Below are 11,843 nucleotides of genomic sequence, written 5' to 3'. Positions count from 1 at the left end.
CCGCGAAAAACAACCGGCGGGCTAAAACAAAACAACACAGAGCCGCCACCGTGCGTTATTTATCCCAAAAGAGGGAAAGGAAACGCTCGAAGTAAACCTGGAAAGGAAATGGTCTCGCGACCAAAGAGAATGGGATCGGGAGTCGGTTATGCGAAGGGAAGGTATTAGAACCCCTACGCATCCGTCGTACTCGACGGGATCCACGCTCTAAAAGATAGAAAAGGTTGATAAAACAAACATCACACACACACAACACAGGTGGGAGAAAAGGGGAGAGGGCTCGCTAGGATATCGCATCCTATGCCTACGTATCTCGTCTGGAACGAGAATCAGAGCTACCGTAGTTCGGCTCACGCACGCCGAAACAAAACACACGCACAGACGCTGAGACATCAAAACAGACACACAAACAGGCAAACATGGAACCTGAACGCCAATCGCTGGACTTACATCCGTCTCCTAACACACACAAGAAGAAACAAGCAACAAGTTACTAAGGAGTCGGGAACTCGAGCCTAGCAACTGTCAAGCAAACACACACAACAAGAAAAAGGGTGAACACACAGACTAACAGGGGGTCGGGAACTCGAGCCTGATAGCTGGCAAGCAAAACACACTCAAAAGAAGAAAAGGGTGCCCGGAGAGATCTCGTACGACCTCCTGCCTACGTACCTCATCTGGTATGAGGATCAGGGCAACGTAGTTCCCCTGAACAGGGGAGAAAGACTAGCCTAACCAGATACAGAGGGAGACACAACTAGGGAGACTAACTCGAGCCTAGATGTTATCATGCATATCATCCCTAAGTTAAGGTTTGCTATCTATCTTGCTCAGGCAGCAAGCTAATCCTAAACAGGCAAAGCAAAGCATGCAAGCATAATCAAAACAAAGCAAACATTCACAATTAGCACACACTATATCCAGACAAAGTGGGCTCAAACAAAGGGTTAGGCTGCAAAAGCAAACCAACTGTATCAGGTGATGTTAGCTCTTAACCCTGACATTGAGAGTCAAGGTGAAGCCAGATGAAATGGGAGTGAGGGGTGTGCCTCACAGCTCTTATCCCTGGCCAGGGAGAGCTTCAGACAATGAAGTGTGGGTTCAGAAAGTGGGAACCCTTCTACACTTATGACACTGACTCAACTGTACAACTGTACAAGGATCTTGGGTTAGGATCCACAATGCATCAACACCAGTTGTATGAGCAAAGGGTTGACTCAACAAGAATAGTAGGAGATGGATTGCACATCTCTTGTATCTGCCAATTGCCTTAATCAAGGTCTTTTCCTGCTTGGGGACAAAAATAAACAATCATAGGCATTGCCTCTTAAGGAGGACTTCAGACAGGTGCCTGGCCAAGTAACATGCCAGGTCTTCCAGACTACATGGAGTTAAGAAATTCTACCTCAATTGGTTAAGCAACCAAGCAACAGCAAAAGCAAGTTCAAATGAACTATAGCAACTAATGTACCTGAAAACAATCTAACACAATTAGTATTCAGCTCAAACAGTTAAACAAACAATTACAAGTTAAACAGTTAACTGTACACAAGCAATGCTTCAAGCAAAGCATAAGCCAATGCTCAGCACAAATGACTTAGAAGCCACCTACAAAACAAACTTAAATGTTAATCAACATCAACAAAATAAGCCACTCAAGCCAAGTGAATTAATTCCCCCATGCCATTTGCCTTTTGTCCTGAAAATACAACTCAACCATGAGAAGCAAACCCCTAGGACAAAGCCTAGGGTCAAAGAGGAAGCAAAATTTCAAAACAGAACATGAAAATTATCAAAAATCAAGCTCAATTAATTTAGAATCATGTCCAATTGGTCTCACATTCATATCATCAACCATTATCATTTCATGAAGCAAATAGTGCAAAGCATGCCATTTAGAAGCTCATTGGACTAAACAGAATGACTCAATCCAAATCTAAACCAAAACAATTCAATAAATCCTCAAAAAGTTCATGGTTAAACAACATTCATCAAAGAATCATCACACCAAATTTCAAGTTATTTGGACCAAGGGAAGCAAGTCAATTAAATTCCACAAGTCAAAACATGTTCAAACAAGCTCATACAAAGCACAATATCATGCATCAACTTCAAGCAAGCATAAAACAGAGTAGGAACATGATAAATGCACCAAACCAAAACCATGCCAAACTTCAATGTGTCTATAATCACTCCACAAAATTTCAAGTTCATCCAATACATATCAAGAATTTCACAAAACATTTAAGAACATGACTCACAAAAAGTCCACAATTGGTCAAACAGAAAGGAAATTCTCAATCAAATAGGAAACACATCCAAACATTCCACAAAAATTCACATGTGAGACTAACATCCATAGGCATCATCAGGCAAAAATTCAGCTCAATTAAAATTCATATGGCATGGTAACAAAAACCACACGTGCACAATTTTTGCAAAAATCATCATAAAATAGTAGAGATTACAAGGATCATGGTGGAAAAAATCTCATGTGATTTGGATTAATGGTTTGTGAGTTATGAAGTTTTAAGTGTGGAAGAAAATTAAAAAATGATGTGAAATGGCATGTAAAACATGTAAGGCATATGAGAAAAAAATGGAAAAGGCAAAAAAAGGAATTGCCATAGCACGGGATCGAAGTGTGTCCACGTTCAAAAAGTAGCGCGCTACAGTACCACTAACACCAATCAGCATGGCAAACACGCGAAATATGGATCAAACAGCCAATTCTGGAAAAATTCAAATGTTCTTCATGCGTTCATACCAAACCCTAAGCTCAAGAACTTTTTGTCACGAAAATGGACAAACCATACACCATTGGAAAGATCTCACAATGCACAACACGAATATGACATCAATTAACCCTAACTCTTCCTAGATTAACAGAATCGAAGCAAAACATTATCATGCATCAAAGTTCAAATCAATGTAACTCATTCATTTCTCAACCAAATTCAATGATTCCAATTGCAGATCACTCTACTAAGCAAGATCTATCCAAATCCTATATCAATTGCAAGAATCATTAAATTCGAAAACTCACCTTCAAGAATTGTAGATGTTGAAAACGCGCGTTTCAGGCCTTGTAGGTGCAAAACAGCAGCTCAATAATGATAAGGAAGATGAATGAATGCAAGGCCTTGGCTCAATAGTGCTTGATTTGCTCAGAAATTCGAATTGCCATGGATGACCTTCACTTCAACAGTTCCAAATTGAGCTCGAATTCCACTAGTTCTTGCTCCAATCCACTTCAATTATGCATGTAAATGATGAATTGATGAAGATCTTGGCAAGGCTTTTGAAGAAAATTGCAAAAAAAGTGAGAGAAGAAGTTGAAGAATTTTGTGATTTTCAGATCTAGATCTGTTAGAATGAAGTGTTAATCTGGAAAACAGTTAGGATTAGCAATATATAGCATGGCTTAATCATTTCCTTAATCCTAATTAGCCAAAACCAAAGTGATTAGTGAAAATGCATTTTCATGCTAAATGGTAATTTGGTCAATTCACCCACACATGTGCAATGCAATGTAACAGTAGAAATTTCTGGTTGCAGCAAGTTTGAAATGATGTTTGTGAACTAATGCAAGTGGAATGGAGTGAAAACAATGAATATTTTGCAAAAACACCTTTTTTCCTCCATTTTTCAAAATTGGTTCACTTGAAAAATGGACTTTTTATGTGATGAATTTTCATGAAATGTAATGCTTGTTTTGGATAGAGGACATCAAAAGAGATTTGCTCAAAAAAACCTCACTCCATTTGGCCTTGTGAATCAAAAGTAATGCAACTTTGAAATTCAACTTTTTTGAACAATGATCAATCCATAACTTGCCAACCACCAATGAGAAATTCATGTTCTTGGACTTTTTAGAAAGGTGAGAGCAAGATCTACAACTTTCATGTTGGACAAATTTCCATTTGAAGCATTCTTGGACATGTAATTTTGAGGTGAAAACCTTTCCATTTTTGGCAATTTTGAATTACAAGTCACTTTCTATTTTTGGAAAGTTTTCATCTGACTTTATTTTCTTCATTCTTGATCTTTGAAATGTCAAATGAAACTTGTTTGGACATGAATGAAGTGTCTCTAACCCTCTCCCACCTCCAAATCACTACAACAAACGAGACCTTAGACAACGCTTTTTTTAGCCTTAGACAGCGCTTTAAAGCGCTGTCTAAACCTCCGTTGCTATAGGTTTAGACAGCGCTTTTTTAAATCTTAAAAGCGCATTCTAAGCCCCCCCCCTTAGACAGCGCTTTGGCCAAAAGCGCTTTATAAGACCCTCTTATTTTAAATTTTTTAGGTATACCTTAGACAGCGCTTTTGAAAAGCGCTGTCTAAACCCCACCCCCTTAGACAGCGCTTTGGCCAAAAGCGCTTTCTAAGACCCTCCTATTTTAATTTTTTTAGGTATACCTTAGACAGCGCTTTTCAAAAAGCGCTGTCTAAGCCCCCCCCTTAGACAGCGCTTTTGCCTAAAGCGCTTTCTAATCCCCCCCTTAGACAACGCTTTTTACAAAAGCGCTGTCTAAGGTATACGAAATTTTTTGAAGCTTTTGTTTTAAACCACATTTTTTCCAGGTTTATAAACCAGAATTTCTACCTGTTTTCAACCAGATTTTGACAGACAATTATCACATTTTATATATGCCATTTTGGCCTTTTTTCTACCAATTTTTGGCTAACAAATATATATATATACCAATTCAAACCAATTTTGCCTTAAATTTATCAAAATATATACAAATTTATGTACACATTTACAAGTCATAACATATACTACAAATGTACACATTAATTACACAAATTTATGAACAAACATTGAGCTTTATCATGAATTGACACCACTCCTCTTTGATTTCGTCCACTTGATCCTTTGTATAAAATGCACACTTGAATTCATCAAAGTACTACATAATAATATAACATATTTTGAATTAATTCCAACTATTTAATTATATGAGATATGTGTAAATATAAAAATAACTCATAAGTTAGAAATACATACATCGGTGGGAATCTTTAATCGGCCCAAAGCAAGAGTATCTCGCATAAACCTCAACATGAAATACCCGCAATCTATTTGATTACGTTGTTGAGGACACTACACCTGCAAGTGCTATAGACGAGTGATCCTCCAACTTTTAGTAGTCTGAAACCGTTGGCGAGAAGATTAAGCTGTAGTGAGATACAAAAGGTATGTGTGTGAGTTAAAAACAAAATGATATTTAAGACTAAAGGTATGCATGTAAATTATAGATCAAGAGAATAACAAGTCTTTGCCTGAAGAGCATGTAAATTATCCGTCCTCTCAGCATCCAGCACACGACGTTGAAGAGTTACCCAGCCCCAATGTTCAAACTTTTGAATATGTTTAACTGAACCATCATGAGTACATTCTGCATCCACAAGGACCTGAATCAAATCCTAACAAATGATAACTTTTTAAGGGTAAATGACAATGAAGAACTGTGCAAAATGAATTCAAAGTAATACAGTAGTTACTTTGTCATAGCCATAGCCTGCAATCTCATTTTCAGCTACAGTCTTATATAATTCTCCTTTAGTAAGACCAATAACTCCAGAATGCTGTCCATAATATATGAGTTCAGGAGGGTGAGACTTAGACACCACTTGTGGAGTGGCACACTTCTTTGCTTTTTTCCTTTCTTTCCATGGTCTTCTAGATGTCCACTCCTTGAACACGTCCATTCTTTCTTCCGATCTAGACTCGTCTGTTTAATACTTGATAGAATGAAAACATTTTAAAATTGGGTAATAATGATTAATGAATAAGCATGATATTAAAATTTCAATATTACATTCCAAGATTAAACATCACTAACATGATTCAGAATCAGAACGAAACCCCTCAGGAATAACTGAAAATGTTGTTCCATCAGCAACAAAAAGCCGACATCTATCACCCAGTTTATACTTCTGCAACATTGTTCTACACGCTGCCAACCGATGCCTTGCAGCATCAACTCCAGTTACAGAGCCCGAATCACCAAGAAGGTCTAATATCATACAAAGTTTAGCACCTAAACATTACATTTGAAAGAAAACCATTATAATCATGTGATTTGTTTAGCAAACTGAAATAATTATATAGAAAGCTGCTCTTTGAACTAAAAGCATCCCTGAAAAATGTTCTTATTTAGAATAAAAAGTTTTCTATATGTTTTCCCTGAAATAAATCAAGTCTTAATCTCAAAAACAATTTTTATAACATCATTATAAACAATAACAGGACAGACTATGAAGCATGTATACTTCAAATATGTCAAAGTATCAGTGTCCAACATGTATCCAAAACTAATGTGTTTGATACTTTCCCGATACGTACCCAAAAAGTATCCAATAATTTTATTAATTCACTTTTAAAAAATTCCACCAATACGTCTAAGATGCGACATCGATAATTCCTCCCAACAATATACACATGTTGTGTTGATACGATACATCTTTGCAATATGTATATCTTGGTTACATCATATTAACTACAAACACAAAATTGTGTTTTTTATGTCACATTCATAGTAGAAAGAATAACGTTTATATAGGCGAGGTAGCTATAAGTATGTTTGGAACCGTATCCAATAGGACTTTGAACACGCAGCCATTGTGAAAGTACTACTTGAAGCATCATGTTAACAACATGTTTATTTATGTACTTATAAAGAATTAACAATGTGAACGTCTCTTCACAGACTTGTTAACCTATCTTGGCCATATCGAATCTTAATTTCTTAAAATTACTAGAATTCATGTATTTGAATCATACTATCATCTGCGTGCTATGTATCCAAGCTTCTTAGAGGACAGATACTATAAACATGATTAAGCAAAGAAATATCTACCAGGTGCGGCACATAGGTCCAACACATGATCCCCCGGTGATATGCCTAAAGCCATAACAGCAGCTCCAGAAGATGCATCAATACCATATATCTGATACAAAACAATCAACCATAATCAATAACACAAAAAAATCCAAAATATCAAAGCAAAAAATAACGGAAATATAAAAAGAATTCAAATTCCAATGCAAAGAAACTCACTAACCTTTCCTTCTCGGTATGCATTAGTGGGCACTTTCCATTAACCCGGAAGAAAAACAATACTGACAAAGTTCTGCTTTTTTGCTACGAAATTATAACATTATTTTTCAAGTTCTGCTTACGTAATTGTGGACCAAGTTAATAGGTATGAAAGTATCTTTTTGACAAAGTCCTACGAAATTATAACATATCTATATGAGAACTAGCACCATAGGATATTTCTTACTTAGTTCTTTTGAGCTTTCTAATAGAATAATATACTAGAGTTGAAGTTGAATATGTCTTCCAATACAACAGGCATAACGGTTACCAAATACATACTAAGAACATTCATCCATATAAGAGTAACACATTGCATCAAAAGGAATTTAGCTAGTTGAAAAGCAAATTATCATTCCCTACAGACTAGTGACCAACCATCAAGTAAATAGTGAATTGGATTATAGGATCATATACCTTAAGTTTCTTCCTTATGACATAAGCATTCTCCTCCTCAGCATCATTGTTGTACCGTAATTTCTTTGTGAAGAAATGAAAAGTTGCAGTGTTGCTCTTGGGGACATGCACTGCCATGTACTCAAAATTAAACTCTTCCGACTAACACAATAAAAATACACATAATTAGAATAGAATAGTAAACCCAAGAACATGTGATCAATAAATAGAATCTAAAAAATGCACTACCATGTACTTAGTACCAAAGACCTCTTATGGGTATCAACCACGCTGAGGGAAGTGATAGTAGCATGACACTTACACAATAAAACTAGAGCAGTCCCAAATTTATTTATTCCTATAAGACCAAGGGCAAGCATTCAGCCGTTATTGACATTAAAAATCAAAATTTAAATATACACAATATTTGAAACACATTATTTTAAAAACAAATAAGCCATCATGACTCTAACGAACTCCTCATAGTTGATCTGACCATCACCGTCAACATCAACTTCGCGAATCATCTCGTCAACCTCTTCATATTTCAGCTTTTAGCTGAGATTTGTCATAACATGACAGAGCTCAGCTGCAGTGATGAAACCATTTTGATCCTTGTCGAACACACAGATTAGTATCATGTCATAAGAAATACCAAAAGCTTCTCATCTTGGCATTCTATATAATGAAAACCTCTAACCACCCAAATTTAAAACCAATTTAACACTCATTTTATGTTTCATCCCCTGCATTCAAAACGAAAATATCATGGAAAGAATAGGGAAAGTAGTACCAATTAGCAAGGTAGAGCAAAATTTAAAATAGAAGAAGAAAAATTTATTAAATAAGAAACTAGAGTAGAAATAACCATTTTTTGTTAGGAATAACATTACCGAATGGAAAAAAATAACTTACTAGTAATGAAAGGTTCAAAAATTCTTTGAGGTTTGAGAAATTTTGAACAAACAAAGTCTTTAATAGTTAGGGTTTAAGACCTGCGAAAAAGAAAGGGTTAGATTCATACAGAGAGAACAAATAAAGTTGAAGGAGAGTTTTTACAAGTTGAAGGAAGCTCGTCCGGGGAAGGAGAGCTCGTAATAGAAGGAAGCATGTTTATGAAGCGAGCCTGCACGGATCCAATCAGTAGTGAAAAACCACACAGGATAAGAATCATACATATAATGGGGGAAAGGGTTAGGGTTTAGGGGAAGAATCTTTCACACAGGATAAACAAGCTCTGATTGAGGGTTGGAAGAAGGGGGAGTGGATTTGGGAGAAAGAGAAGCAAGCTCTGATTGAGGGTTTGGGAGAAGAATGTAGGATTTTTAGGATTTGGGAGGGAATAACTTTTTTTCGTGACATGGAGGGAATAAAGACTTTAGACAGCGCTTTTGGTTTTTTTTTTTTTAATTTAAAGACTTTAGACAGCGCTTTATCAAAAGCGCTGACTAAGGTCTATATTTAAAAGCGCTTTCTAAAAGCGCTGTCTAAGGGGGGGTCTTAGACAGCGCTTTTAGAAAGCGCTGTCTAAGACCCCCCCTTAGACAGCGCTTTCATTATTTTTTTGGAACATTTTCCGTGTTTTATTTTAATTTTAACCTTAGACAGCGCTTTCTTTTAAAAGCGCTGTCTAAGATGCGCTGTTAAAAGTCATTTTTGGCGTAGTGAATCCATGAATTGATCTTTGGTTGACTTTTGTTGACTGATAGATGAATTTCAGCTTGACTGTTGAACTTGAGCCTCAAACTCCTGATGAAATGGCTCAATGATGAAACCCTAGCTTCCATAAGCTCAATATAATCATATGATGACCCCCATATCCATTGAAAACCTCATCTCCTTGCAAAACCCTGATTGGCACAATGCAGATGATTAGGGTTGACCAGAGGTCAAAACCCTAATCTCAAGGCATCTGATCAAGCATAATAAATCTCTTGGTGATGACAAAACCATGATGATGATGATGTACCATTTCAACCAAGATGATGCTCCACCTCTTTGAGGAATCAGGAAACCCCACTTTGCAGCACAAACCCTCAGATGGTTAACGATCAGTCCAATGAAAACCCTCAGTTTGAATCTCAACCTCTTATCTTCTGACCAAGACTTGGAGGATGACTTGATTGATGTTGCCACATGATATGCCAAGATGCAATGACTAATGACCTAAAAAATGATATGCAATATGTTAAAGCTAGTCCCAAGAGAGGAGGGCAAATTTTGAGGTGTTATAGTAGGCAGGAGAATCCAGTTTCTTCACGAGCTACCTTATCTATTTCTATCTTATTTATTAATCCATCATTCTCTCATAAATCAATACCATCTTTTTGATATCAAATAATACTTTTCCTTAGTTTCCATGTTCATCCTTTTAGGACACCTAATGAATAGTCCACCTTGTGAACTAAGACTTGTTTGGCTTATTGCCAAACATTTAATTCCTTTGTTTTTGGTTATTCCACTAGAATAATACCATGCCTCGGGCCCCTCACTTGTTAGTTTACCTTTACTCTTCAGTTCAGAGTACATTCCTTCGTGGATCCAAGATACTTTTTCTCTTTGATCTCAAATTGTTTGTTCCCCGACAAGTGATATACCTTTTCCTTGTTCCAACCAATACTTCCTTTTTGGGTCCATTCTCATCCTTTTAGGACGCCTAATGAATAGTCCACCTTATAAATCAAGAGCTGTTTGGCTTATTTCCAAACATTTAATTCTTTTTGTTTCCATTTATTCCACGAAAATGATACCATGCCTCGGGCCCCTCACTTTTCGGTTTGTCTGTTTATTCTTTGATTCGAAGCCAATATTGCCTTTATGGATTTCCCATGTTACCATTCTGTTGGTAAAAGTTACATTGTTCATCACTTCAATCATACTCATTTAGTTGTTTGTCTTGTAAGTCCTTGTTGCTTAGACAAACACTGGTTTGTTCTTGTTCCTTTTGGTTCGTAGTTCCACAAACTACGACTACTCAAATTTTCTCATTGCATGGTGAGAATACGTAGGCACGAGGATGTGAATCCTTGGCGAGCATACTTCTAATTATTCCTCCTCCGCCTTAGGACATCACTCATATCTTTCATAACCCATTATCTGCCTTCGATCATAAACCGTTCACTCTAGTGACATACTGTTTCTTTGAAACCAAATACACTTCCTTTGTGATTCCATATATATCCTTTTAGGGCGCCTAATGAAAAGTCCATATTTGCACCTAGAGTTGTTTGGATTGTCCCCGGACATTTAATTCCTTATTTTTTGGCCTAACCATACAGTGATAGGATGTCTTAAACCCCTCACTTATAGGTTGTGCCACCTTCCCTATATGGTACAAATTCCATTTCTCCTATGGATTACAATATACCTTGACTTTGGTTTCAAACTATACCTTTTTAGTCACTTTTTGTCATCTGGTGAACCAAGAGATGTTTGGCTTGTACCCAAACACCTAATTCCTCTTTTTTTTTCTCGGTTATTCCAATACAATGATACCATGTCTTAGACCCCTCATTTGTTGGTTCATACCAGTTTTACTCTTGGGTTCATGTTTTCACCCCTTGTTAGAGTTCAAATCATATTATCCTTTGGTTTAGACCAATACTGTTATCACAACCTCTTTTCATCTCCCACCACTAGTTCTATGAACTACGGAGCTCTGAATTCCTCATTGCACTATGAGGATACATAGGCATGAGGGCCCCAATTGTCACCGAGCACTTTATCTTTTCCTTTTCTTTTCCCTCATTCTTTTGCGAGTAATCTTTAGATCACACCCATTCGAGCGACAAGAACCAAAATGGTTCCCATGGAGTACCGTGAATGTTAGGGGTGCTAATACTTTCCCCTTGCATAACCAACTTCCTTATCCAACATATCTCTTTCCCCCAGGTTTTATCGATGTTTTATCTTTCCTTCGGGAATAAATAAATTTCGATGGCGACTCTTTTGTATGTTCGAGCGTGCGATATGTTTGGGTATATTTCCACTAGCTTCAGTTGGCGACTCCGCTGGGGAGTTTGCTTGTAGTTTGGGCTCTCTTCTTGAGCATCCCCATCTTCAGCTGGCGATTCTGCTGGGAATGCTTTGTTGCTTGGAGTACTTCCTAGTCGCTAAAAGGATTTGAGCCTAGTTTTGATTGCTTTCTTAGCTTGCTTAGGGTGTCTATCTTTGCGCTTTACTCACTATATCATTATATTCGTTTGCTTTATATTATGGATGTTATCTATTATGCTCCCTGTTGGGATGGGATAGATTACATGAGAGAGAAGTTCTATACCCGAGTTTGAGTACACACACATGATAGTAACGTGACTAGAGTCGTGTTTGACCTCCGTG

General features: G+C 37.1%; 1 protein-coding gene across 1 annotated transcript; it reads right to left on the bottom strand.

Annotated features, from left to right (window-relative positions):
* Nucleotides 1-5,234: 5,234 nt before the first annotated feature.
* Nucleotides 5,235-7,404, bottom strand: LOC127130313 (rRNA (cytosine-C(5))-methyltransferase NOP2C). The gene is made up of 6 exons (XM_051059344.1): nucleotides 7,332-7,404; nucleotides 7,075-7,103; nucleotides 6,870-6,960; nucleotides 5,853-6,050; nucleotides 5,512-5,741; nucleotides 5,235-5,421 (listed from the first exon to the last, which is right to left on the bottom strand). Exons 1-6 carry the CDS (start codon nucleotides 7,402-7,404, stop codon nucleotides 5,260-5,262), a joined length of 783 nt encoding a protein of 260 aa, XP_050915301.1. The 3' UTR covers nucleotides 5,235-5,259.
* Between the last annotated feature and the right edge of the window lie 4,439 nt (nucleotides 7,405-11,843).

Source organism: Lathyrus oleraceus, chromosome 3, assembly GCF_024323335.1.
Source record: "Lathyrus oleraceus cultivar Zhongwan6 chromosome 3, CAAS_Psat_ZW6_1.0, whole genome shotgun sequence".
Lineage (NCBI taxonomy): Eukaryota > Viridiplantae > Streptophyta > Magnoliopsida > Fabales > Fabaceae > Lathyrus > Lathyrus oleraceus.
This window is presented reverse-complemented; position numbering and strand designations above follow the sequence as displayed.